This window comes from Apaloderma vittatum, unplaced genomic scaffold, assembly GCF_000703405.1.
Source record: "Apaloderma vittatum isolate BGI_N311 unplaced genomic scaffold, ASM70340v1 scaffold12561, whole genome shotgun sequence".
Classification (NCBI taxonomy): Eukaryota; Metazoa; Chordata; class Aves; order Trogoniformes; family Trogonidae; genus Apaloderma; species Apaloderma vittatum.
The window spans coordinates 10,069-36,365 of NW_009700842.1; the positions used below are offsets into that span (position 1 = coordinate 10,069).

A 26,297-nucleotide genomic window follows, 5' to 3' on the forward strand; every position below is an offset into this window, starting at 1 on the left:
TTTCTCCACTGTAAGAAATCTGACTTCATATAATTTAGCTAAGCTTTTTGAGATGATTGTTGTAAAGTCTTGTCCTAGTGACCTGGCTCGAAAAGACAAAAATCCTTTAATATGGTTAAACAGCTCCTTAACAGTTTGCCCCAGATCGAGCTGCAAGTAGGTAGCTTAGTTAGAGCTGTGGCCCTGGGACCTGACTTGCATGATATTTGAAGGTTGTAGAAGCCTCACAGTGGAGAGGCTGCTGCTAGAAAGAGTGAATATACATATGGACTGATGTGCTTAGTAATTAAAAAATAATCTTTATTATAACTTAAATGTGATAGGAAATATGGTGAGTACAAATGCCACAAAACTAAAAGCAAACAAAAAGTTTTTTTTAAAAAAAAGCACAGGTCAGTACAAACGGGACACCTTGGAAGAATTCAGCTGATGGGAGAGGCATGGTATAAAAACCGTAACAGGGTTATTTCACCTCTGCAAAGAGTCTATAAACAGTAAACGGGTAAGCATTTTGAACTGTACAAAATGTACTTTTTTTAATTAAAGGAAGAAGATATATATTTATAAATATACAGATATGTACACTGTTGTAACATTCACAGTAAAAAAACCCCACAACCACCCCTGCCTGCCAATGTGTTTGGCTCACAAGGCTTCCTTTTGATGTAAATTGTTTGCAATCTTTCCTACGTAGTCTATGCAAATTCAGATACTTTAATTGACATCTAAATAGCATTTCATGCATAATGAACACAGTACAGGAACACTCTTCTGTTAAATTCTATTCACCTCCTCTGTTAACTTAAGGCTCATAATCAACAGTTCGAAGCCCTCGCTGCCTTTCATCCTTGCAGTGGGAGGCAGCGGGAAATGCATTCACTGCGCCCTCTGTTTATTACGCCTCTGAGGCCTACTTTAGTTTGTTCTTGTTCTTTATATTGAAAAATCACTCTATAGAAGCTGTGATCCACTAATTAGAGCGTATGAAATCCAATCCTGCCTGCAACTTACAGGACCAAATGGCTTTGGGGACTCAGTGCAATTAGCTGTATTCACTCCTTCTTCTCAGAATAAATAAACGGGCTTCACCTTTCATTTAGTTTTCAGAAGCCTATGTGATTGTTTGATCCCCCTCACAAATCTCTGGGTTAATGATGGCTCATTGCTGGAGGGCAAGAGAAAGGAAATAAAAGACCAGCAGAGGCATTCAGAATGAGTCACCAAAGTGACACCTCCCAGGGTTTTACATCATGCTGTTTCTGGAGGCAAAACTTGAAGAAACTTGCTCTATATTTCATTACTGAGACAAAACTGAGAAAGCCAAGTGGTGTTCGCCGCCGCTGGAGTGCTGCTGGGGACACTGCGTGGCAGCACATGTTTAGCTCGGGGTCGGAGAGAAAGCTCCTTTGCAGTCCTGCTCAGGCAGCCTCCTCCTCAGATACAGGATCGCACATCGCAAGCTTTCACAACTTCCAGGAAGTAAATGTAATACTCGGTAAAATATATGAAGATGCCAAATTCTTAAAACTCACAGAAGTTTGTTGAGGCTGAATAACTGCAATTACATTATTTGTTGTGAATCAAGAAAGTATTGTTCTTCAGCATCCAACTGTTCCATCATGAGCTGCAAAGAGGAGCCAATAGGAACTCTTGAGCTGGATTTTAGATTTTTGCTTTTCTTTAAAAACTCTGCAAAATGCTACATTTTTGGGACGTTCTCACTGAATGCTTCAAAGTCTTCCTTCTGCTTCCCATACTGAAGTGCAGCTCCATCCTACTTTAATGCCTGTTAAATGTAGGCAGGTTCTTTTCCACCTAAAAAGCTGTGGCAGCTTCAGCTCCACGGCGACTTCCAACTTTAACAAATTCCCTGGGAAATTTGTCTAGCTGTTCGTATGCCAGTCTCCCATCTTCACCTGAATGCAAAATGTTAAAGCATAATAATGTATTATTATATCATTGCTGTACAACATTTAAAATGCTGGATTCTCTGCTGTTGGGAAGTACTGCTGGTAACTTCTTTATTTAAAATTTCTTGTTGAAGGCAAGTTAAGCATGCTCTGAATGTTCACTTCTTTTTTTCTTTTTTTTTCTTTTGGAATTTGCTGGCTTTCTCTAGAGCAAAACAGAACCAGACGTGGCCTGTATGATTAGATGACAGTTATCTGTACACTTCTCTTATTAAATGACCTGTGGTGCTTGTGAAGGTCTCAGCTGCAGCTGTGATATAGTCAAAACAGATGATGTTTACTTTGGACAACATAAAAGTTCACTCACTTCCTGACACTTAAAACTGCGTGTAGCCACATCCTTACTTACATACCACTGAAAAAGAGGAAACGGTATATTTGCTGAATTTAACTCCCTGTGTGTCTCAAGACCCTTTTCTCTGGGTACTGTGATCTATATGCACCTGAAGACAGCATTCTGCCCAACATGTTGAACTGGCCACTAGGAACCAAAATGGTCTCTGTGCACTCTCTAGAAGAATGGCAGTACAATCTCCCTGCATTTTCAAAAAGTGTCCCTGGGCTAGCTGTTTTAAAAACTGAGCAGCAACATGTCCAACAGCAGAGTGAATTCCTGCCAAACTGGTGATGAGAGAGAGTATATTTGGAGAGTTTGCATAACTAAAATCACAGCTGGACATGCATCTGTGCATTAGAAATCCGTGCCTTGCCTAGAGGCCAGAAAAATATAATTTTTCTGTGCCATGAAGTACTGGTGACCTGAAACCACATGGTGCTATGCAGACAGATTACAGGTTCAAGAGGGTATCTCTTGTCTCAAGGACAAATGAAGCTCAATGCAAGGTGTCTGAGGTACAGTGTGAAGGACTTTCAGGCTAGGGTCTCTCCAAAGAAGCATATAAAGATAATCTAGATTCATTGAACACTCAGCAGTGCTACTGGCTCTTGAGAGTGTGACTGTGGCATTACAGGGATGATAGGAGGGGATCCCCAAAAGGAGGGTGTATGGAAAGCAGCAGGCAGTGTGTCGGTCCTGCCTCCTCAAGGGTGCTTAGGTTTCAAATTCATAACGAGTTATTTCTGTTTGTCAACTTCTCCTTCGCTATTTTTACATTTCTACTTCCCCCTCCAGACTCACACAATTCAGGTTCTCTCTTTTTGGCTCATTTTCATGATTTTCAGACTGGATTATTTTTAGGAATATATATATTTTTTAACTCATCTGACTCTCCAGGTAAAGTTTTGTTTTAATTTAGGGGCTCACGTTTGTATAACTCAGATGTCTTATATGCTGCTTTGTTAAAAAAGAAAAGTAAATAGTGCCCTAAAACAGCCAACTCACCAAGTGAGAGCAGGGTTTCAGACGCCACTTTTCTGATCTCTTCATTGTCAGACTGGCAGAGTGTGACCAGCATTTTAATACTCTCAGTAGCCTGGGAAGTGCAAAAAGAACTGCATTAGCACCATGCACTGTGGTTTTATTTCACGACCTTGTGTGGAAATAGTGACCATCCTCTGCATTGGCCTTCCTACTCCAAGTAAGTGAAGAACCTTGGTGGAGTAGCTAGTGGAGTAGCTAGTAGGTTGAGAGAGGTCCTCCTGTGCCTCTACTCTGCCCTGGAGAAGCCTCGTCTGGAATCTTGTGTTCAGTTCTGGGCCCCTCAGCTCAAGGACAGGGAACTGCTGGAGAGAGTCCAGCACAGAGCCACAGAGATGATGAAGGGAGCGGAACATCTCCCTTGTGAGGAAAGGCTGAAGGAGCTGGGTCTCTCTATCTCGGAGGAGGCTGAGGGGTGACCTCATTAATGTTTGTAAATATGTAAAGGCTGAATATCAGAAGGACGGAGCCAGGCTCTTCTCAGTGACGTCCAATGACAGGACAAGGGGTAATGGCTACAAGCTGGAACATAGGAGGTTCCACAAAAATATTAGAAAAACCTTTTTCACTGTGAGGGTGACAGAGCACTGGCACAGGCTGCCCAGGGAGGTTGTGGAGTCTCCTTCTTTGGAGACATTTAAAACCCGCCTGGACACGTTCCTCTGTGACCTACTGTAGGTGATCCTGCTCTGGCAGGGGGGTTGGACTAGATGATCTTTTGAGGTCCCTTCCAACCCCTGACATTCTGTGATTCTGTGTGTGATATGAGGAATGGGGTTTCCCTGAGGGAGAGCATGTAGGAGAATGAATATTTTCTGCTGTCAGTAGGGACCCTTTCTAGGCTTCCTACCCAATATGCTACATGCACAGACCTGGCTGATCGTCTGTGTCTGACTGTAGGCTGGGTGACAGGCCATGGGACAAGGCCATGAAGTGCCAAGGTAAGGGTATGGCAGGAAAACAAATGGCAGACAGGCATCAAGGGAATGAGTTTCACACTGAGCTTCTCAAACCTGGTAGGTTTGAGAAGGTTGTTCTTGCCAGCTTACCTATGGGGCACAGCAGGGTATGCTGGCTGGCCAGCCCAGTCACCTCACTGCAGGCTCCTTGCCCACACCCACACTCACCAACATTTCCACATTTTTGCCTTGCCTCTGCTATTTTTGGGAAGAAAGCAAGGAATGATCCTGTTCTCTGCTACAAAAATGTCAGGCCTTTAGGGAGAGCAGGTCTCATAATGTCTCTGGCAGGCCATTTAATACAACGAGAGATGAGAAAGGAAAGGCAGGCACTGCCCTGGCATGACACATGGAAGAGACACTGAGCCAGAGTCAGTATTTGTATAAGCCTTGTTGATCTGAGGGGCACAGGTCTGGTGTACGATGTTCTGCATGAGGGCATGGCTACCAGAGCTATTAATTCTCACCACCTCATCTTCAACTTGGCTGCCTGTGCTTGACACAGGGCAAGCTCTTGTCTAACTCCAGTTCCCTCCACTGGTTCCTACTCTGCCTTTTCCTGAAAGATCAAAAACCCTACTGCACCCCACACACAGCAGAAGCGGAATGCCTCTCACCACTGCCTCTCAGGGATGCCTGCTAATGTCTCGTTTAAGGGAAAACAGTTTTTTCATATTTAAACAATACTGGATTAGGGACTGGGTGGTATCAGTTCTGGCTGGCATGAAGTTACACTTTAGAGCTGTCTTCTGCGGGGGACAGTTTTGAGAAAGAGTCAGTCCGCAGTCAGTCTGTCTCACAGAAAACATATTTTGCCTCAGTGTCCTGTACTAGTCGGGCTTGGGCAGACGCTGTTTCCCATGGCTCTATACAGTCAGAACAAAAGTGCATTTTTCCTTCCTGTCATGGGAGGGAGTGCAGACATGGTGCCAGATGCTAGCTGAAGCTGTAGTGTCCAGACATACCATTTTTCTGTCACAAAACGAGCTGTGACCTGTCTCTCCCTTTCTCTTCTTTCACTGCAACCTACATGCATTACAACTAATTTTACCCTGGGAAAGGGTGGGGTTTTTTTTCCCCTCTCAGTTAGTACTCTATAGATTAACATCTTTTTTCTCTGAGATGTGGAAGTAAGTCTCCTAAAGTCAATATGAGAGAGAGGAAAAGATGATACGCAAGAGAGAAACTCTGTCATCATTGCAGAGACCGTCTGCTTTTGCAATAAAACTTCTAAACTGCTCCCAAACAGCACAGTACCTGTAAAAGGATGCAGTGCAATAATGCAAAACAAAAACACTACAGCTGCTGCTATTGCAATTTCTATTTTGCTGTTTGTACCTATAAGATGTCCTTTCTTTAAAGTAAAGCCAAGTGCCATAGTGAATTCTTTGTCTCTTACCTTGAGGTATCTTAGAGCCAAGCAAGCTGCTTTCTGCAGCTGGAGGTTGGGCTGGGTTAGTGCTTCACAGTAGTAAATCAAGGCCTGAAAACAGATAAAGAAGAGTAGTGATAAAAATGTGTGTGCCTGTGTGGAGCAAAAGGGTGGAACATGGAGGCCTTGCGACCCTACCAAAAGGGTAGTGGTAGTCTCAGGCCAGCGTTCGGTGAGGAAAAGTTCATGTTAAAGTGAGAAGCACAATCTGGCACCCTTGAGGGCCTTTCAGCATAAATCACCAAAGACCTTTAAATGGGCCTTGGAGACTAAATAGCTCAAGAGCTGCCTCCAGAGATGGTCTCTCTGATGATAAAGATAATAATGAAGAGGCTGCGATGGACTCCAGGGGGACTGCAAATAACTATTAAAGGTCAGCATGAGCTACTAGACCAGTTAACTGCTTGGCCCACAGCTACTGGTGTGCCAGCAAAACCAGTGCAAGCAGCAAACATCAGTCGGCTGCACAACAAACTCCTCTGCAGTGTAAGGCTGCGTAACACCCTCATACAAGGCACTTTGAGGTCCTTCCTGCAGGCAGTGAACCAGGTATCAGCTACACATGCCTGCTGCAGGAGGAGGTTAGATTTCCCCTGAGATGCTGCCTCCATGAAGCTGGGGACAGAGAAGGATGGTATGAGATACTGAGGGGCTGCGAAAATGGAAGATGAAGTGGGAGGGCAAGCAATGAGTGGACTCGATTGACAGAGAGCCTCTCCCTCCCTTCTGCCATGCTTCCTCTTCCAACTGCCTTTTCTTTTGCTCCCCCCTGACAGGGAACAAGAAGGATAGTAAGGAAATGTCTGCCATGAAAGGGTAGAAGCCAGTCCCTAATTTTCTTATTCCCCTCTCCTTTCTCTTTAATTTCTGTGATAGATCCTGCAGCTGAGCTGTGCTTGCCCAAGGCAGTCCATCCCCTCCAATAATGGTGGGGGGTCCAATAGATGCCACTCTCCTTTGGAAAAAAAAAAAAAAAGAAAAGAAAAGAAATCTTAGACCTGAACCTCTGCATGTTGATGATGCTGGGAACTGTAGCCTTGAAGCCTTGGACTGAAGCCAAGTCTGAAACAAGCCAGCAGAAATGCTGAAGTGTGGAGAGTACACCACTAGGTAAGTATTTGCAGAGTTTTGGCTAGTACCTGTTTATTTTACTGACAGGTAGAAGCAGACTGGGATAACAACAGATACAGGTCTGCATATTTACAAAAAAAATAGACAGGAAACCCCTCTGGATCAGTTTAAATCAAGCTTGGAGCAAATATTTTATGCATGTAGATATTTGAGACACACAGGCAGAAAAAATGTCATGATGATAGAGGTCTCTTATGCAATAGGTGATTTGTTGCCACTTACCTTCTCCCTGAAGTGCCTGTTTTCTGTGGTAGCTGTCAAAAGTGATGCCACAGTCTCACTGACTTCATTTTTATTTTCATTAAGAAGTAAAGCCAAAGCTCTCAAAACTTCTTGCTGTGGTGGAAGGTTATTGGAGTTTATTTTGGCCACATTTTGCTGCACTTTTCCATCTTTCACTGACTGCAGCACCTGTACCACAGAGGCTAGAAGTGCAAGAGAAAGGTCCCTGTGACTTATTCTAGCATCTTGATATTTCAGATTGCTCCTTGCTAGCAATCCACAATTTATATTATACACACAAAAGACATGAAACAATCCCATCTGAACAACTGCAACAGAGCCGTGTGTCTGCGTGAGGAATTATCTGGGCTTCAAGTCGGGCCATTTTTTCGGACACTCCTCCAAAGGAGGAGATGAATAGATGGGACAACTGCAGCACTTACACCTATTCAGAACTACGAGCCTACCTCTCAAACCTTCATATTCTGCTGGAAGACATAAATCCTCCCCATAAAAAGTGAAACCCAATAGCCTCTGCCACTGTATTGACTTCCAGGGCACCTTTGTGAGGGCTTTTCCTAGTCAGATTAATGTCTGCCACCATGAGCCAGGGCTAACGTGTTTCAGAAGTTGGCTGAAATGCCTTTTTCCTTTCACATTTTTGAGCAAAAGCTCCACAAAGTATGCTCAAACAAAAATGAAAACTAGGTAAGGTTCCTCAAACTCCCTCTCAAATAGAAGAGAAGACTTAGCTGGCCAGGGATTGCACTCTAGCACACTCTGTGGAGCGACTGCTTTTCCCTGGCTGCTGAGAAGAGCTCAGCACTTCAGGTCTATCCCTAAAGGATGGTGAAAGACCAGAACATCATCCGATCTGCAGGCACAGAAAACCTCCCAGTCCTTGGGTCCAGCCCACCACCATCAGACATTTCCTAAAAATTAACTCTTCCAACATAGTTTTTTCCCATTAAGATATGTAATTGGAAATGACTGAGGTTGTATCTGTATCAGCTCCTTTCCCTTGATATGTACAACTGTTCAGGTGCATTCAGACTTAGTATACAAGGCTCTTCTTTGTCTCCTTTCTCCCCTTTTGTAAAATCAACCTCAGGGTCAGCTCTGTTGTGCTGATGTACTTCCCTGTCAGAAGGACACTGATGTATTCCCCTGTTAGCCACTAGAGTTTGTAGCCCACCTTCTTTTGCGAGTTGCAGCAAATAGCTTCCAAGGTCATTAACACTGTGGCTGGCAAAGTAGTTGTAATACTGAAAGACAGTGATGATCTCGGAGGACATGGTGGAGTAGAGGACAGGCTCCGTCCGGTCCAGGATCTGAGACACCAGGATTCTGAAGACTGCAGGCAGCCACCAACAAAGAGACACATTATAGATGTAAAATTTTAGGTGCTAGGATTCCTACTTCAGTCAATCACTTACAAACCTGTATTTGGGATTAGACTTATTTCCAGTTAGCTCATAAACCTTAAAACAATATTCTCTTTCTGATGGTCTCACCTTTTTTTCCTATTCTGATCTGCTTATCTGAGGCCAAAACTGTTTCAAGAGTTGAGCATTAGTTTTCAAATGAGACCACAAAGCCATGCTCAAACAGACCTCCAAGGGGTTGGAAAACAAAGCAATGAAGGCTGAGTAAAGCCCAGTACACAACTGTTCTCCATTTTAATGGCCAACACAATATTTTTGCAGCAGTTAGTACCTGTTTCTGCAAGTCCTGGACACTCCTCATTCACAGTGGTAGCAAAATTGATATCCAGCTGCTTCATCATCTTATCTGCAGATGTGTGATACACTCCTGAAGGACCAGTACACTTCATCCAGAACGCCAGCAGCGACAGCTTCTTGTGGAACTCTGGAATTGCTGACACAGAATACAAAATGATCAATGAAATAAAGCCATGCTAGAAGCACTGGCATACTAGAAGAAAAAGAGATAGTAAGAGTAGAGGAAATATCACCCTAGACCACTGACAAACAACTACTACTTGGCAGACTTGCCAAATAGTATGCCTATACCATTACCTTCACACCTGTGAAGGCAGCTGTGCCTATGGGCAGGAGAGGATAGGTCAGGTAACCCAAACGGACCAACCACAGTGTTCCCTCCCATGGTGCTCCGTACATAAAGGCACCTCAGAAGAGGCTGGGGGCTTTTTTGTGCCTGCTGTGCTGGGAGGATTGTCATCAGCTGTTCATCATCTCTCCCTGTACTGCTGGTATTCTTGTCTCCTGTTTTCACACTGCAGAGAAGCACCAATCATCAGCACAGATTGTCTTCCCCCGCCTCTCTGGATGGGAGCAGCATAGCTCCTTTTCTGGATTTGGGGGGTTTTTTTGACTATCCTCTGGATTCTGGTGCTCCTGTCTGCTGCTGAGTCCAGTCTGGAACTTTTTTCCACTTGGGATCTAGTTGTCAGCTTGGAGTCATGGGTTCCACATTAACATATTCTGTTATATCTTTGAATATATTTGTATACTTGTATAATATCTGTATATTGTCTAACATCTTTATTGTTAGTTAGATTTATTATTGGTTAGATTGCACTTCACAGAGTGTGATCATGTAGTCACCCCAAGTTTGTAATGTGTCTTTTCTGTTTCCCATGGTAGGACATGAGAAAATTTGCTCCTGAATCCAGTTCTGGGTGCTGCTGTCTCAGCATTTTAAATACCATGAAATACGAGGGGAATACTGCAACTGGTCCCTCTTCTAGCACTGCTCTGTGGCCTTAGGTAAATCACTCAATTTTGCGTTAGTTTTCTGATAAAGTAAATACACCATATTGTATTTACCTATCCTGCCAGAGTGCTCGCAAGAGTAACTATGTGTTCATCAAACTCTTCCAACGTATTAAAATAGCTGCAACAACAAGAAAAATAGTAATTCTCTATAGAGAATTACTAAAATAAAACTGGTAATATGTTTGAGGAGTTGTATGCCTGATAGTATAATGTGGATCCTGCCTTTCTTCTGGAAAGAGAAGTGGAGGAAGAGTTTGGCTCTTCAGAGGTGGCAGCATCCCCACCGTGCTGCAGCAATGACCTCTGTGCATGTTCTGCACATCAAGGAGGATAAGAATAAGTCCTTTTTCTTCTCACCTGCTTATTTCTTGATACCAGTGCTAAAGCTAGAATAAGGCCCCTGACCAACTCTGGTGATGCCTACATCTTCTGGTCACTGTGAATCAACCTTACTATGGTGGCATATCCTGCAGTGATGACAAGCTCTGCACAGTGATTATTTCAGCAGGCACGTGTGCCCAGACCAAACCCTTTTCATAAGAAACCCTCTAACTTGTCTCTTACCATCAGTAAGGGAGGTGATGTTTCCCAAGTTCTCAGTGCTGATTTCTGCGATATTCTCCATCACTAGGATCTGCCTGGACAGCTTATCCAGGAGGTCTCTTGCCACAAATGGTGTTTTACTGGAGAACACAATTTGCTGGTGAAGACAAATGGGAAGGAAGGAGAAGGAGTCATTGAACAAAAAAAACCTCAAACAACTAACCCTCACAAGAAAACAAAAATCTCCAAAACAGCCAGCACCTGAAGAAGTGCAATGGCAAATTCATTGCCTGGTATCATGGGATCTCCTTAACTTTGAAAGTTTTTTGTCTCTGGCATATTTTATGGTCCTGGTTCATTGTCATTGTTGCTTATATCTTTAACATCTACATCCAGATATAGGCAATTGAATATCCAAGCAGCCATCTGCGTATGTGATTTCTGATTTATATACTCTGCAAAGCTAAAGGGATCTGTGATTATTATTATTAGTCTGACTTTCATACAACATAGGCTGTGGACTTTCAGGACATACCTGCCTGGAGGCAGACCACAGGTCGCTCTTTCTCCACTCCATTTCAGCTCTGATCAACTACCCAGATATGTTTATTGATTTGGCACTTTTGCCTTGCTAATACTCCCTGCTGCTGACATCTGCATTTTCTTCAGCAGTCCATGTAAATATAGTTCATATCAAATCTACTCACTATGTGGAAAGAGTTCAAGCTTGCCTCCCACAACTGCATATTTACTGTGTGGTCTTGTATTTAAGCCAAAAAACCTCCCTTTTTTCTCATATTTGTGAGTCAGCAGAGTGTCCAAGTCAGCACTAAAGGTGCCAGAATCAGGATCACTCTGAACTGTTTCACTGGGGCTTTGGGAAAATAAAGCCAATCATATATAAGATGGAAGAGTCAAATAACTGCAATGAGGAAGCTGCAGTATGTTTTGATTCATCAGGAAAACCCTGATGTCCTTTCTTCCTAGTGGCTTGCTGGAGGTGTGCTTGGGCTCTCAAAAGAGCCCTCTAAAAGGTTGTGCTAGGTAGTTGTGAGCACAAACAAAATTTCTGTGTCCTGGGGGGTTGTTCTGATGCCTTGAAGCGTGTGTGTTTCAGGCTCTGTAGCTCCCATGCAGAAATTCACTCCTGCTCTTGAATGCGGCAGCCTTGCTTGGCGCTCAGTTTAACAGCGGGGCTGGGGGCTTCTGTTTTACCTCTGAAGACATGGGCTGCCTTAGCCAGGGACTGATCTCTTTGAGGACTCCCACAGCCAAGCCAGCAGACATATGCAGCCCAGAGCAGGCGCTGCCCCCATCATCTGCTCTGCTGCCTGTTTGGTCCTGCAAAGCGCCCCATAGTTTGGATGTCAGGTCTGCTCCAAGACAGACCAGGACAGAAACGACGGAGGCTTTTCTCACTGGGGGTGAAGGGTGTCACCTTCCCACCCCAGCGTGGTGGCCATCTCAGCCCTGCACTCCCACTCCCTCCAGGAAAAGAAAACTTAAAATAGTATTTCCCAAATGAGCAGGGCCCAGTACCTGAATGAGCTGTGTGCAATACTGCAAGTGCTTAACTATGGTTATATCGAGGCTGTCGTTGCCCGTGGTGAGAGGCAGAGGGCTGCCGGCCACGCTGGTGCCCACACCCGTGTCCTCGGTGAGAGCTTCACTCAGGTGGCCTCTGGCTTCGGGGTGCTCCGTCCTGTAACTGGGGAGGGACGAGGGAGATCACTGTGGGGCCGACCGTGCTGTGGCAGACACACACACACACACACACACACACACGCTTGCTCAGGGCGATGAGCAATGAGCACGGCAGAAGAGCTGAAAGCAGCCAGAAACCTCGTGATGAACACATCATATCGCAAAGGAGCAGTGCTGCTCCGTTAGGGCTGTACCCACCGAGGGGACAGGTCTCTCTCCCCTGGCTGGTTCCGCCTTGAGCAATGCAACACCCTCAACAGCAAAGCCTTTTTAAACCTGCAGCTATGGTCGCTTGGCAGTGATGGTTTTCTCCCATCTGCTGGTGAATCGTCTCCCCAGTCACTCTGGGTTAAGCACAACCATTCCAGTTTGTGCCACCCCAAGCACCGAGCCTCTAAGAAGAGCTCTGTGATTTCCGAGACCTCCTGCTGCCAAATTTAATTCTCCTTGCAGAAGGAAAGGAAAAACCACTGCTGGAGTAAGAGACATGATGTTTTCATATGCTGTTTTAGGCACAATGTGTACAGCTTACTTGGCCAATTGCTTCTGGACAGAATTGGTTCTATTTAGCTCAAACCAGGACATGTGCAAAGCTAGTCCCACTGTGTTTTAAATTGTTATTTCCAACATTGTCTGGTTGTACAAATGGTCCTCCCTGTGTTTAAATGCAAAGCCCGAGGTCAGTCCCCAGATGGCAAGTGTGTTTGGCTGCGAGTTCAGAAATTTCAACACTTGCAATCTTTACACTGAGTCACACACTTACACATGTAAAAATGGAGGCAGGAATCTATGCTGTCTGGGGATAAGCCAGAGGGGAAAAAAAGAAATTTTAATTTCTATTTTAACTTAAAAGATTTTCATTGCTTTCTAAGTTAGCTTGTAATTAACTTAAATTTTTGCTGCTTAAGTTAAATTTAAGACAAAGTGCCTGGTTAAAGCCAGATCCTTAAATTAATACCGACTCAACTGAGGTCAGAGTGCCAGTTTAGCAAGCAACACAATTTTCCAGATTTTAATTCCCACCATGGAATGGGGATATGCAGGGAGATGATGGGAATTGCATGTTGGTCGCGTGTTTGCACTCGAAATTGTTTCAAACAGGCCATGATAAGCTGAGAGGTATAGCTCCCTGGTTGGAAAGCATGGGGTGTGAAGGAACCAGGCTCTTTTCTTTTTTTCCAGCTCCAGTGCCGCTTACGTGCCTGCTGGGCATCGTGTCAGCTCTGAGGATGCAAACATGCTTTTAGGGTCTAATGACTGAAGCACAGCACCTTAAGGTCACACAACAATGGCAGATCACGGCACAAACACCACAGCGCTTTTTTTTTTTTTTTTTTTTTTTTTTCTCAGAAAGACCAAAAGTGATGAAAGAAGGGCAGGTAACACGCAGGGCCATGAACAGAGTACCAGTCATCACTCTTACATTCCAAAGGAAACCTACACCATGCTGCTTAAATCTGGCCCTGTGTTATTGTTACTGACAAGCTTAATCCACTGCAAAGACTCATTCGGCTAGAGAGAAAAGACAAAGGGAGGGGGGGAAAAACCACAGAGGAATTAGTAATTACATCAAAGGAAAACCAGGTCCAAACCTATGTCAAGGAAGAGGCTCTGCCAGTATTGATGTCAGCTTAATTCAATTTACCCTTCTCCTTTGGAGGACAGATTGTGTATAGTATTTGAATAGGGGGAAAACAATCATCCTGGAAGCTAAAGATTTTGTATGCAGCAGCCACGGGGAAGCCTCTAACCCTATAACCTCATCAACAATTAATCAGTCTTCCTTGAATAACGTGTGCACCGGGATCCCCTGTTAGCGACAAAGAGTTGGGGTGTCAGTTTGGCGTAAGCACAGCTGGCAGTTACTACAAACTTACCTATTCTTCTCAATCTCAGTATCTGAAAACACTGAGTCTGCACCTCCTCCACCATTACAAACCTCCACACCACCACCATCCTCATCATCAAAGTCAGAGGTGTTCAGGAAATCAAAGCTTTCTAAAGCACTTTCAACTGTTAGACTTAAACTGGAGGACCTGCTTCGGCTTACTGCTGGCTTGCACTGCAAAGGCAGAACGAACCAATGAAAACCCCAGATATTAGCTACTACGGAAAGAAAAGAAGAAAAAAATGATAAAGCTTAAAACTTTCAAATTCTTAATTTTATTTTCAAAACATCATTTTATTGGGTGTTTCATTTCAAACCTTCATATTCATAGCATACACAATCAAAGCCTGAGAACTGGATAAACCCTTCCATTCCTCCTCCCCATCCTACCCCTTTTCTCTTCCCCAGAGGAAAACCTCAAAGGCAAAATTAGATGTGATTCGCAGAAGTGAGAAGTACACCCTGAATCCAAGTGATGCAGCTTTCAGCATTCTGCAAAAGGAGAGATGGTAAGTAGCGTGTTGTAAGTTGAAAGGGGAAGGCACGTTCTGTAATTGCTGTTCTAGCTACAGAAGCCAATTTATACATATCCAACGGCACTATTGGATTTGTTCCAGATGTAACTCCAGTGGACCTTAGCCAGGACTGAATTTGGTCCCGTCTATTTTTGGGATGAGAGTACTTTTGGCCTTTGAAGCCACACAGTTATCAAGAGAAAGCCAGTCAGTCATCAGATTCCTAGGTGACAGAGGAAGGCAGTACTGTAACTCAGAAATTAACAGTGCGAGGGCTGGGGAGAAGTCTCACTGCTGGGGAGAAATGCGATGGAAACCTTCCTGTTGCTGTAGGAAGCATGAAAGGCCCCAGTCCCACGTGGCGATTCATGCAGGCATGCCCACAGAGTTGCTTCCAGGGTCACCTTGCAGGATCAGATGTAACTTGAGGGATCACCTCCTCTGGTTCGTGCAGTGACTTCCAGCAGCTTTAGCACTATGGGACTATTTGATCAGAAACAGCCAGGAGCCACCAGTGACATTACACAAGCAACATCTTTCAGTCCCAGGCAGAAGCCAGGACTTTGCCTCAGCTTCTAAAAAGAAATGCATTGGCCTCCGTGCTCAGACTCAACACCAGCTCCTCTAGAGCTGGGGGGGCTCAGAGTTCTGCTTCCAATTTGTCTGCATGCAATATCAATGCTATAATAGTCATATGTTAGCACTTAGGATGATGCTTGACTCCTTAAACTGATCGTACAGTCATTAGCTGATCAGACACACTTCCCAACACATCTGCGGCAGCATCAATGGTTTTAGCCACCGTTTCTGTCAGACCTGGTAGCGCAGCTTCTTCAGGTGAAAGCAAATAGTGACAGGTGGGCTTCTCCTTTTCTCTACCCACCTAATACGGCCAAGAGAGATTTCTTCAGCCACAGCTGGATTCCAGCTCAACCCTTTTGCACGGGGAGCCTAGCATGCCTGCTGGCAACGCCATGGGGGTCTGTGAGTTGATCAACAGGCAACACGCAGACACGTGCAGATCTGGAAGAGGTGTCTACCTCGAGTGTGCAGGAATCCCATCTGCACACGTCCATCCTTTCTCGTGCCCATCCCATGTCTGTCCCTTTGTAACTTCTGATAAAAGGAGTGCAAATAAACAGTCTCCGCTGCCCCTCTGCAGTATGGATAGTAGTCCTCTTTGTACAAGCTGCAGAGCAGCCACAAAGTTAAAAAAAGAATCGTAATGGTAGCTTTGCCTGCATGAACCTGCTCGGGAAATAGCGCAAGGAACAGGGGCTGCAGGCTGTCCAAAAAAGCACTTAACTTGGGAAAGTACCGTGCAGCTGCAAATACCAACGGAAACAAGGATGTTAAAGCTTCTTCATAAAAAGATAATGCTGAAGAATAAATGGTTCCCTCCTTCCTCCTCAGCCATATTTTTGAAAGATGAGGATTAAACGACTAGTAGACCAACTTGCATATGAATATGAAGCATTTGAAATGATTATTTCCCATATAATACTCTTTGCACAGTAATGCGTCACGAGGTATTATTCAGAGGGGAATAATATACAAGTCACAGTGATCAGCAGTAAATGTATTAAAAAACACAAGCAACCCCTCTTCTTCTTTCTACTTTTTCAACATTTTCTGTCCATTGTGGTGTAATGACAGGATGTCTCTCATTTTAAAATGGATGAGGGAAAAAGGAAAAGGCTTGGAAGAAGCCATTTGGGTGGCAACCTTCAGTGAGATTTGTGCTTCTAAACCTCTTTGGCAATTTCAAAAATTTAGCTTTTATGGCTACAAGGTCTGATCCTCAGCTGATGTAGCTTTGCACAGCTCCACAGAGGTCAGAGGTAGTATGCCAAAGTACACCTGCTGAGGATGTGACCCATAGATTTTGAAGGCAGAAGGTTGGCTATAATCTGATCTCCAGTACGGCACAAGCAATGAGCTCGCAAGTGCTTTCTTCAGAGAAGGGTATAATTTCATTACCCCTCTGCCATTGCACCTTTTTCTCTTTACCTAATGTTTTGAGCACATTAAAATATCCATTGCTTGGGGGTACAAGGCTACCGTAAGCACACTGCCAACAAAAGTTTAGAAATGCAACACTAAGAAGGGATGCTCCAAGCAGGAGCAAATCTACTGCTACTGTGGAATTTTACTGATCTCCAAACCCCCTGCTTTGATGTTTGCGAGGAAGGGGAAGAGATTCTACCCCCTCAGATTTTCGTTAGGGTAGTATTTTCCAAATATGTACTCACTTTTAGGATGTCATCTAGATGCATCACTTGTTGGTCCAGGTCCTGAAACTCTTTATACTGCTCTTTATGCGGCTCAAGAGCTAAGAGAAGCCCTTGCAAGGCTTCTTCAATGCTTCCATCAAGATAAGACTTATATCCTTCTGATTCCCCACTAATTGATCCCTCACATGGCAGCCTCTCCGGGGTCATGGGTGCCTCTGCTGATGTAAGCCTTTTTACCAGCTGCTTCGTGATGTTGCCCTCGTAGGTATCCAGCTCCACGGGCTTGAGCTCTGAACCTTCATCCGTGTCCTGCAGGAGAGACACCGGGACGCTTGTTTCTATAAAGACACGATCACTCTCAGCATCAGAGGTTTTTTGGCAAACTTCAGGAGCTGCTCTTGGGATGGGCTTGTTCTCAACCACCGCCCCCTCTCCCTGGGATGGCAGGTCCTTCGGCTCAGCAACAGAGTCTCTGCGGGAGTCACTGCTGCTACAGTCCAGGCCTGAGCTCTTGGAGGACTTGAGAGCTCGGTGCTGGGTGGGGGTCACAGTGATGTCAGGGCTGGAGCTGACGTGGGCAGAAGATGACTCTGTGGTGTTGGCAGGGGGCACACGGTTTTCGTAAGGCAGGTCACCAAAAGTGAAAGACAGAGGACGCTTGTCGGTGGTCACCGTTCCATTCTCAAAGACGTCATCTGGCAAATTCGACTGAAAAGACAATAGAGAAAGAGAGAAAATGTTTTTCATGCAGCACTGGAAAGAAAAAAAAACAACAAACAACACAGTATGTACCCAGGAAAGAAAAATGCAAGGAAAAAGATTAAAGAAAAGCATTCAAGACTTGAGAGATGGGAAAAATATTTCAAATCCAACTTCTGCTTTCATCTGGCATGGCTCCTGATTTCAACAGAAAAACTGCTGGAAAACTTGGGCTCAGCATCTTTCTAGTAAGCAGAGAGCTCTAGGAAGCAAGTCCCAGAGCCAACACAGGAATTCTTCTCATCCTACCCATTTCCCTCAGAAAGCATTTCCAGTGCATTGCTCTAGTTCCTGCAGCATGTCTCTTTTTAGTGGGGTTATAATTAAGCCACCTTATTTGCACTTTTCTACTAGTTATAGATTTCTATTGTATCTATTTTCTGACTACTAAAGTAGCAATCTCTAAAATTTAATAAGTTTTTGCTCCAAAAGTTTCTCTAGTGTCATGGCATTTTAATGGTAGTATGTTATTTCTTCTCTGTTGAAAGTAAGTTCTGCATGTGGCATGGATATCTCTAATAACCACTGAACACTGAGTTACACAGGAGTCCTGTTCAACATGAGTTTCAAATGAATAGTGTGGTGGTGTATTGGCCAGGACATTGATCGTGTAGGAAGCAAAACCAGTGTATATGGGCCCAAAAATTATTACAGCGTATATGTATGTCCATCTCTTTGACTGACCTATGAGGAAAAATCACTATAGGAGACACAACCTGCCTATCCAGCCTACAAATCTTGCTTTGTTGTGTAGCCAGCTCACAGAAATACACAGTGCAGATGAAAGGCAACTACTATTTTGCTGACAATTTGCTGGAAAGAACTGTAGGCATTCACATATTGGTAAGGTGCATAAGGTTAAAGTGTCCAAAACTTGCATCTTTTTTTCCCAGCGCTGTTAGCAGCTCTTCTCCCTAAACATAATTATACTCAAAGATTCATTTCTTCTTTCCCTCGATGTGAGTATGCTTTTAGCACCTGAAAGTCATGTTACTAGGCAAATGTATAACATCAATCAGTGTAGCAGGCGAATTTAAGAATACCATGCTGGCTTGTATTCCTGCCCTGCTCTCCACCCACAGATAGTTGCCTTCTGATTATTATCCCTGCAGAAACCAAGAAATTTTGATTTAATGTGAGCAGCATGGGCTCACAGTCATGTTCTCCCCTCTAATCAGTCAGCAAAATGAGTGAGTTGCAACAGAGAGCAGCACACGAAGCATGCGTGGGAATGGAGATGCCACATGGGGACTGAAAAAATCCTTCACCAAACAAAAAACAGGACTCACATATAGCTCTAGCCCTGCTTTTGGGCTTAGCCTGAGCGATGGCAGGTCACTAAAAGAGCGACTGCGACGAAGCTTGTCAAAGAAAGTATCCTGCAGAGCATCTAAGATTGTCAACTTTGGCCTGTCTTGCGGGGGATGTAGCCATTTCTTCAACAGTTAAAGCAAAGAGGGTGTCAGGAAGGGCAAGAGAAATGAATGCTTTTTAGCAGAGTACTAAATTACAGGCATGGGATGCAGCTGTTGTAAAATTAATATCTGTACAGATAGCCTATTTAGTTTTATACACAGTCCTGATCAGAGCATTCAGAATTCAATTCATGCAAAAAAAAAAGTAGGAGCACCCTGTGAACATCTTCAGTACAGGGGCAAATATTATCATGGTTAAAAATACCAGCGCTGTAATTGTTGTTTAACTACTATTACAAAATAAAGACATGTTTTATAAAGTTTACTCAAGTATTATAGCAGTCAGGTGAGAAGAAAAGGTATGCAATAAGTGGCCACATGGTTTCAAAGACATTAGGATCACAGAAACCTTCTTGTGGATTAGCAGCTAGGAATGCACTTGCTTTGTAAGTATTTGCAAGGGTAACTTGCTGGAACCAGGGAAAAAATGCTTGAGACGTGTAAAGCAATGAAGGATTTGCAGCATTTGAACCGCTCCAGGGCTTCTCATTACATAAACATGAAGCCAAACAGAGCTTACAAAGAACGAGTGGTCCTTGAAGGTTGGTGTTTCAGGAGTGCCTTGGCTGTACATGGACATTCTCCTCTGGAGAGCAGATGCCTTGCTCACATTTCCACTGGATGGGGTCAAGTCTTCAACATCAAAGGGGCTATGGACACACAAGCAGGGGAAAAAAAAGGTTGTTAGGCTGAGTGAGAAGGAATTTGAGGTCCACAGAAAGGACTTTTGAAAAGGTGGTTTATTAGCACATCAAAACCCAGAGGTAGCAGGTTTTCTAACAGAAGCGTTTAAAAGAAAACGTTGTTAATTAGGCAGCAGGCTCAGACGTGTGGTTTTCAGTTCTGACGAAAGTGTTCTACTCTCAGAAATCAGTTATGTAGCATAGTCTGATGTTATTCTTCTCACATGGAAAGTATTCTTGGATTTAAGTGTCACACATACTAATGAGAAAGGTGCTCTACTATTAATAGAGCTGTTGCATTATAAAGGAAACCAGTAGCTGTTGCTGCAGGCTTCATGTTTATTACATTACAAGAAACGGCATACATGACTGCAAAAGCTAAAAGCATCAATGCTTCTTTAGAAACGACAGTTACCAATTTTATTAAAAAACTGGGTTTGAATCCTAACACCTGCTTAGCTATTTTGACCAATGCAGATAGCATCATAGAAAAGACGCTTAAGAACATCGAGTCTAGCTGTAAACCTAACACTGCCAAGTCCACCACTAAACCATGTCCCCAAGCACCCTGTCTCCAACGGACAATGCCAGATTTCCCACTGCCCTCAGGGTGTACGAAGCCCTTAAAAGCCAGTTTTTAAAGATGGGCCAACTTTTGAATTTGGCTATGGTAGCGTAAATCCAGAGGAACCTCATTGCATTTTACACTAATATAAAAAAAAATTAATGAATGTACGAGGACTCAGTTATGCCCTTTATTTGAGCTTGAGCAAGAAGTAGACACTTTTAAGCAATTCTATGATTTCTCTCTGCTGTCTGTTTCACATGCCTCGTAACATCAGTACTCACCACAACTATTTAAATGATCTCTAAGGTCCCTTCCAACCTAGGCCATTCTATGATTCTATGATTTAGCAGCTAGGAACCTAGGCACAACCCCATCTGCCACAGGTAACACAAGGAATCTGTGGCTGACCATGAAATATTTCTTATCTTTGAAACTTGAGCTACAGTTCTCTTCCTATCTGCCGCAGCAGAGAGCAAAAGGAAGAGAAGAGACCACACGGACGGACCTTTTCTCTTTGGTTGAATTTTTTACAGTTGCTTGACCCAGTGACCGACCGACCAGTTCTACTTACTACCAGGTGATTTCAAGGTTCAGCTTTATTGTGCCAAGGTCGTTAATATCTACTGCAACCACCTGAGGCCGAGCTGCAAACAGGTCCTTTGTTTCACAGGTAACACTTCCCACAAGGATGTGAGTAGCAAGTCCTTTAACTTCTGTGACCTATAAGAGACAAGAACAGCATATCCAGGATCACACAAGGCATTGCAATCTGTAATTACAAGGCAATAGTTTCGATTTTCTGTCTTGGACCCTCTCCTAAAAGGCTTCTAAAATATGTGGGTTTGCATCTTCATAACTAAGGCGAAAATTCAATTTATTTTTTTTTTAATAGATGCACAGCTGTATATGATCATGCTTCTATGTTTTATGTTTTTATGGGTGTCAGAAGAGAACAATCATACTGGCTCAGACCAAGGGGCTATCCAACCTTGTGTTTGGTCTTTTGCAGTGACTATAAGCAGAGCCCAAGGGAAGAGTAGGAACAGGAGAGCATACTGGATGTTTTCCTGTCTAATATGCTCTCAGCAACTGACAATCTTCATGTCACGCAATCTCCTGATGTAGCTGGCCTACTTGGTAATTCCCAAGGGAGATGCACTCTATGTTTTGTTTTGTGTAACTCCAGGGCAATGAGAGGGTGAAAGACTCCAGTTTGGGAGGAAAAATCAATGCTGACTGCTAGGAGTTGCAAAAGTTGTTCTTTCCCTGGGGACAGCGCATGGAGTCAGAGGGACATTCATTAAGAAATTCTGGGAATTGCTGTGCTCTAGGAAGCTGCCAAAAAGCTGGAGTGGTTTTTCTATCACCCTCATCTCACTGTGAGCAGAAACTTCACAGTGTCGCTACCTCACTGTGTAGCACTGCTGTTCTGGTGCAGGGTGGTGGGACTGGACCTCAGGACTGGTCCAGCTTATGCCCAACTGTCCCTGAATGCCTTCAAATGAGAGACCTGTGTATTTCTCCAGATCAGTGCACGCTGCTCTCTTATCTGAGCAGTATTATAAAGCTCACAGTAGTGGGATATTTTTGGCTTGGGGTTTTTTGTTGCTGCTGTTGTCCTGAGTACTGCTAGCAAACAGGTTTCCAATGTTGCCTTGCTTTGGTGCAAATAATCCGAGTTGCTGGAGAGTGATGTGAGGCAAGGTCTGGGAGGAGTTAGGACAACCTCTCCCACAGGACTCCTGAACCGATTAGTCTTGTAACATCTAGATTGGACAATACTATAGCATTTCATTCTATTAGGTGTGCTGGAAATACTAACGAACGCTCATTTCCAAAGAGAGTAATGATCTGCTGCTGCATTTTTGCTGATGGTGCCTGAGAAGGCATGTGATTCTGGATTGTGTACCTTAATGGAGATCAATCCAACAATGAGAGGAAGGAAAACCATTTCTTCTCCATCCCAGCTTTGCTTGCCATTCACTTCTATTTTGCCTTTAAGTTTCCATCGCTGGCGACCGTAACGCATGAAAATCTGAAAAAGAAGAATCCTCTTATTTTCTTGAGAAATCTGGTCTCATGATGCACAACTACCAGAAAAAGAATTGGGGAAAGGGTCTGAAGTAGACTGGAAGGGTTAGTGGTGTACATGCTGCCCTTCTGGTTCCCACCAAGCTAAAAAGAAAAGGTCTATCCTGCCTCCCAGCTCTCATAACCGCTCCTTTCGGTAATGAGCTCCTTGCCCCAGCTTTCACCTTCACATAACTCGATGACTCATAACACAGAAGCTGCGGGAGTTTTATCTTTGTCTACAGGGAAAGCAGCGGAGGTGGGCAGGAGATTTGGGAGGGCAGGATGAAAGGCTTCGTGGCCTTCCTAACTTGTACAACTTGCTCCCCAGGCAGGAGAGAGGATAAGTGAGCTTTTGACCATCCCCTACCAGAGGCCTCCCCAGCTGTGAGACTTTGGCTGGCTGATGATGGAAATGAATGAGACCTACACGTGCACTGAAACAATTTGAAGTGGTAGGAGCAGCAAAGCCCATTTTGGGCTGCAGGGCTGGCTGGAAGAAACCCGCACCAACTAACTGGCCTCGCAGAGGAAGCACATGCTGCTTGCAGGCGTGAGAGGGGCAAGAGAGATTTGTATGGGGAACCGGAGTGGAACAAATGAATCAGTGATCAAGACAGCTGGGAAGGATCCATTATCAAGCTGCTGCAAATTTCTTGCAGAGTTAGCTCTGTTCTGGATAGAGCTCGATGTTTTTATTTTAGTCCATCTCTAAATAACCTGCTCTTGATATTCTCAACTGAATGCTGCAGTGACCAGAGACTCTGACATGGCCTCAAAAGCAAGTAACATCTGGGTCTCAAGAAATGGTTATTCTGTACTCTGTTTTATGATTAAGTAAAGTCTAAACGTTCAGTGAAGGATACTGGCAAGGACTTGTTCAATTTGGGCATGAGATGAGGCATATGCTTTTTTCCAAGGAAATTAGAAATGTTTGTCATGAATAAGACAGTGAGAAGCATGCCCTTATTCTGGGAGACACTTAAGGTTGTTTTGCATGTGTTTTGTGGGTTTTTTCTTGTTTGTTTTTTAATTTATAATTTTAAAATTAAAAAAACCCCACAAAACTGTTAGTTATTTGAATAGCCATCCCCCAGTATTCTGGATCTAGGGAGGCATAAAGAGAACTGCAATGTTTTTCGGAACATATACATTAAAAATAGAAGCTGTTTCTTGGGGTGCTGTATTTTATTCATTGTGATGTAAAAAGCAGCAAGAAATCTGCCTTGCTTTTAATTCCTTTGTTACTAAACAAACCGTAAACCCACGCAGACGTACCTCGTACTGATCTCCCGGGCAGAGCCGAGCGAAGCCAGCCAGACCTGAGAAGGAAATACACGGAGGGGCTGAGGGAGGGCCCAGGCTGACCCGCACAGCAGTGCCGGGCAAGGGGGTGCAGGGGGTACCAGGGGTGCAAGACCGAGGGTGACAGGACTGTGCTCAGGCAGGCAGCCCCCCGCAGCCCCTCCACCAACCCCAGGCGAGACAGGTTTGTAATCCCTACCACCCTTATTGCTGCCTCTGCATCCTCCAAACCCAGACTAACCCCAGTTAACCCATCTTAATTTTCTTTCTCTTTTCTTGTCTTTTCTTGGGGGGTAGTTGTATAAAATTCATTAAATTGTGCTTTCTTTGCACTTTCCAGCTTTTTTTCCTACAGGAGCTCAAAGTTTCCTCTTATATAACAATTACAGAAAATGAAGAAACAGCTGCCTGATGTCATCTGGCTTCAGAAACTCAGCGTAACGCCCTTACTAACATGAGGTGTAGGTGAGCTGCTCTAACACTAATCAGATCAAGCTATGCATTGTTACACAGATTCCTTTTTAGCACATCCTAACAGAAACACAAGAGGGGCTCCTTCTGTTTGGCATTTCCATAACACTGTAATTCCCTACCATCCAAGGATCTTTCAACAGTAAGTAGATCACAAAACATGGCTGATGCCTGTAATACAAGATTTATCCCATCTTTTCCCAGAGGGGGAGAAGCAGTGCAGCAAAGCACTTTTGGTATATATTTTCTTCATTATTTAATTATTTTTTAAAAAAAAATATAGTAAGACACAATGATGCTATTTCTATATTGGCACTTTACGTATGAAATTAAAGTTTCTTGAAGGACCACGCTGAAATCCCAGGGAAGTTACTGTCCCTCTCCTGGCCTTGCGTCCTGTTTTTTTACAGGATTCAACTGGTTGTTTTTCATTAACCTGACCAAAGAGGGAACCTTTCCTTTCTCACAGATCTCCGCAATAGGTAGCTACTGCACTTGTTTTGGTATAAGTTTACCCAGCTTTGCATGGGTGAGACTAAAACTATGCTTCTAGTGTTGCAAAGCCCGATGAAACCTAAAGGCTGTGGCAGGGAAAGGAATGAAAACAAACTCGCCAGGGTCTTTGGGCTGCATTTACCCTAAAATGCCATGACTGAACATATATGGGTGTGTTAAAATCAAGGCAAGTATGATGAACCCTAGTGTTGGCTTTATTTACCAGGCTGAACTAGCTGGACTGTAGGAGCAAATAGATCCCAGCATGGAGTCATGGGCTGTCCCTGTGAGCTGCTGATCCTCTCCTCTTCCATTTCTTTGACCAGAAAAGAGTTTTCTTACTGTTCAGCAGAACAGAGAGGCCCTTGCCCAGAGCTCATATTACCAATTCCTTTCTACTTTATTTACTGTTTATAAATAATTTAAGCTTACTAGCACTCCCCTGCTTCTTCTGTCTCCCCAGCCATGCTTTTATAAGCGAATTTGATCTCTGCTGGGACATATCACTGAAAGCATCTGAGGAAAATAAAAAGGCCTCTTCTCTTCTCAGTGGATGGGGTGGGAGGATGAGAAAACATAGCTAAAACTCCACATGGTCATTGTCCAGAGTTGAGGTCTGTGAGTGGTGACTGGACCAACCAGGCCAGTCAAGTCTCCTCAGCCTGATGAAGAGGAGGCTGAGCACTGACTTGATTACAGGGGATACGTACTTTCATAGGAGTACTTTCATAGTCTCTTTTTGCACACTAAACACTTGGCAGGTGCTGATGGCTCTATTGTGCCATTTCAAATGTCAGACATTTGTAAAATCACGGCTTGTAACACAGATGGGATAGAACACTGCTCTGGGAAATTGCTCCAGGAGTGTCAGCACAAATAATTAGGGGATAGGGTCAATACGTGGCTCTGGCAAGGTGGCAGGGCCACTTGAAGTTCATGCAGCACATACAGGATGCTGGATATGTGGACTGTGGTTGCTGGTGCTGAGCTCCATGTGGCAGAGCCCCCAGAGCATCAGGCCAGCATATGGCTCTCCCTGTGTGAAAGGCATGAGTGTTTCACCTCCTGCTGTCCTGGTTCTTCCAACAGGTATAGGGGCACTTCCCCAGGAAGTACAGGACACACAGATTCCATACAGGAACTTTAAATGTCCACACTGGGTTTCCCCATTTAATTTCAGCTGCTGATTAATCCTGAGCAGTAAGCTAAGCCTGATGGCAAGGTTGAAAAATTATTAGGCTTTTAAAAAAAAAAATCAGTCACAAAAACACAGTGTGGATCCCCTGCTTCCTGACAGCACTGTGTAGGTTGGCTTGCTTTCAGTGGAAGTGACAGAGGGCACAAAATAAAAATAACTTTCACTGGAGTGGCTAGGAACAGATAAGCTTTGGGGATAGGAATGCTTTTATTTTAAATTAGATCCTAAAGTCAGCTGGATATGCTGCAGTATAACATAAGGGGGAATCGTGCTGTGTGATCTGCAGGCTTTTGTGCTAGAGCTGTTGTGAGCTTTAGCAAAAGCAATGGCTGGATCATTTTATTGGATTCCTATTCCTAGGGGAAACTATCTAAATAGAAATCTTACATGTCCTAATTAGAGAATACTTAATGGCATTTCTCTTTGCCATTTTCTAATCTCGGGCTTCTTTACGTTACAAGAACTGCGTTCAGAAGCAGCTGCTGTTTGTGGTTTGTGCTCTGCTTCTTCAGAGCCCCCGTGCTTTGCTGGAGTATTT

The 26,297-nt window shown here is 44.0% G+C and overlaps 1 protein-coding gene across 3 annotated transcripts in view; it reads right to left on the bottom strand.

Moving 5' to 3' along the window:
• Positions 1-1,466: 1,466 nt before the first annotated feature.
• FAM65B (family with sequence similarity 65, member B) overlaps positions 1,467-26,297 on the bottom strand; it is a 33,579-nt gene continuing 8,748 nt past the window's right edge. Inside the window, exons 8-22 of one of the 3 annotated variants that reach the window (XM_009878902.1) lie at positions 23,569-23,612; positions 22,130-22,255; positions 20,792-20,940; positions 19,490-19,619; positions 18,784-18,930; positions 16,754-17,443; positions 13,976-14,160; positions 11,934-12,102; positions 10,416-10,551; positions 8,809-8,970; positions 8,288-8,446; positions 7,093-7,295; positions 5,707-5,790; positions 3,313-3,403; positions 1,467-1,916 (exon numbers count right to left, since the gene is read on the bottom strand). In XM_009878902.1, coding sequence (XP_009877204.1) covers positions 1,816-1,916; positions 3,313-3,403; positions 5,707-5,790; positions 7,093-7,295; positions 8,288-8,446; positions 8,809-8,970; positions 10,416-10,551; positions 11,934-12,102; positions 13,976-14,160; positions 16,754-17,443; positions 18,784-18,930; positions 19,490-19,619; positions 20,792-20,940; positions 22,130-22,255; positions 23,569-23,612 — 2,576 coding nt within the window. In that variant the 3' untranslated portion in view covers positions 1,467-1,815. Of the gene's footprint in view, positions 1,917-3,312; positions 3,404-5,706; positions 5,791-7,092; positions 7,296-8,287; positions 8,447-8,808; positions 8,971-10,415; positions 10,552-11,933; positions 12,103-13,535; positions 13,611-13,975; positions 14,161-16,753; positions 17,444-18,783; positions 18,931-19,489; positions 19,620-20,791; positions 20,941-22,129; positions 22,256-23,568; positions 23,613-26,297 lie in introns of those variants that run through there. The other 2 variants (XM_009878903.1, XM_009878904.1) reach the window with 2 other exon arrangements.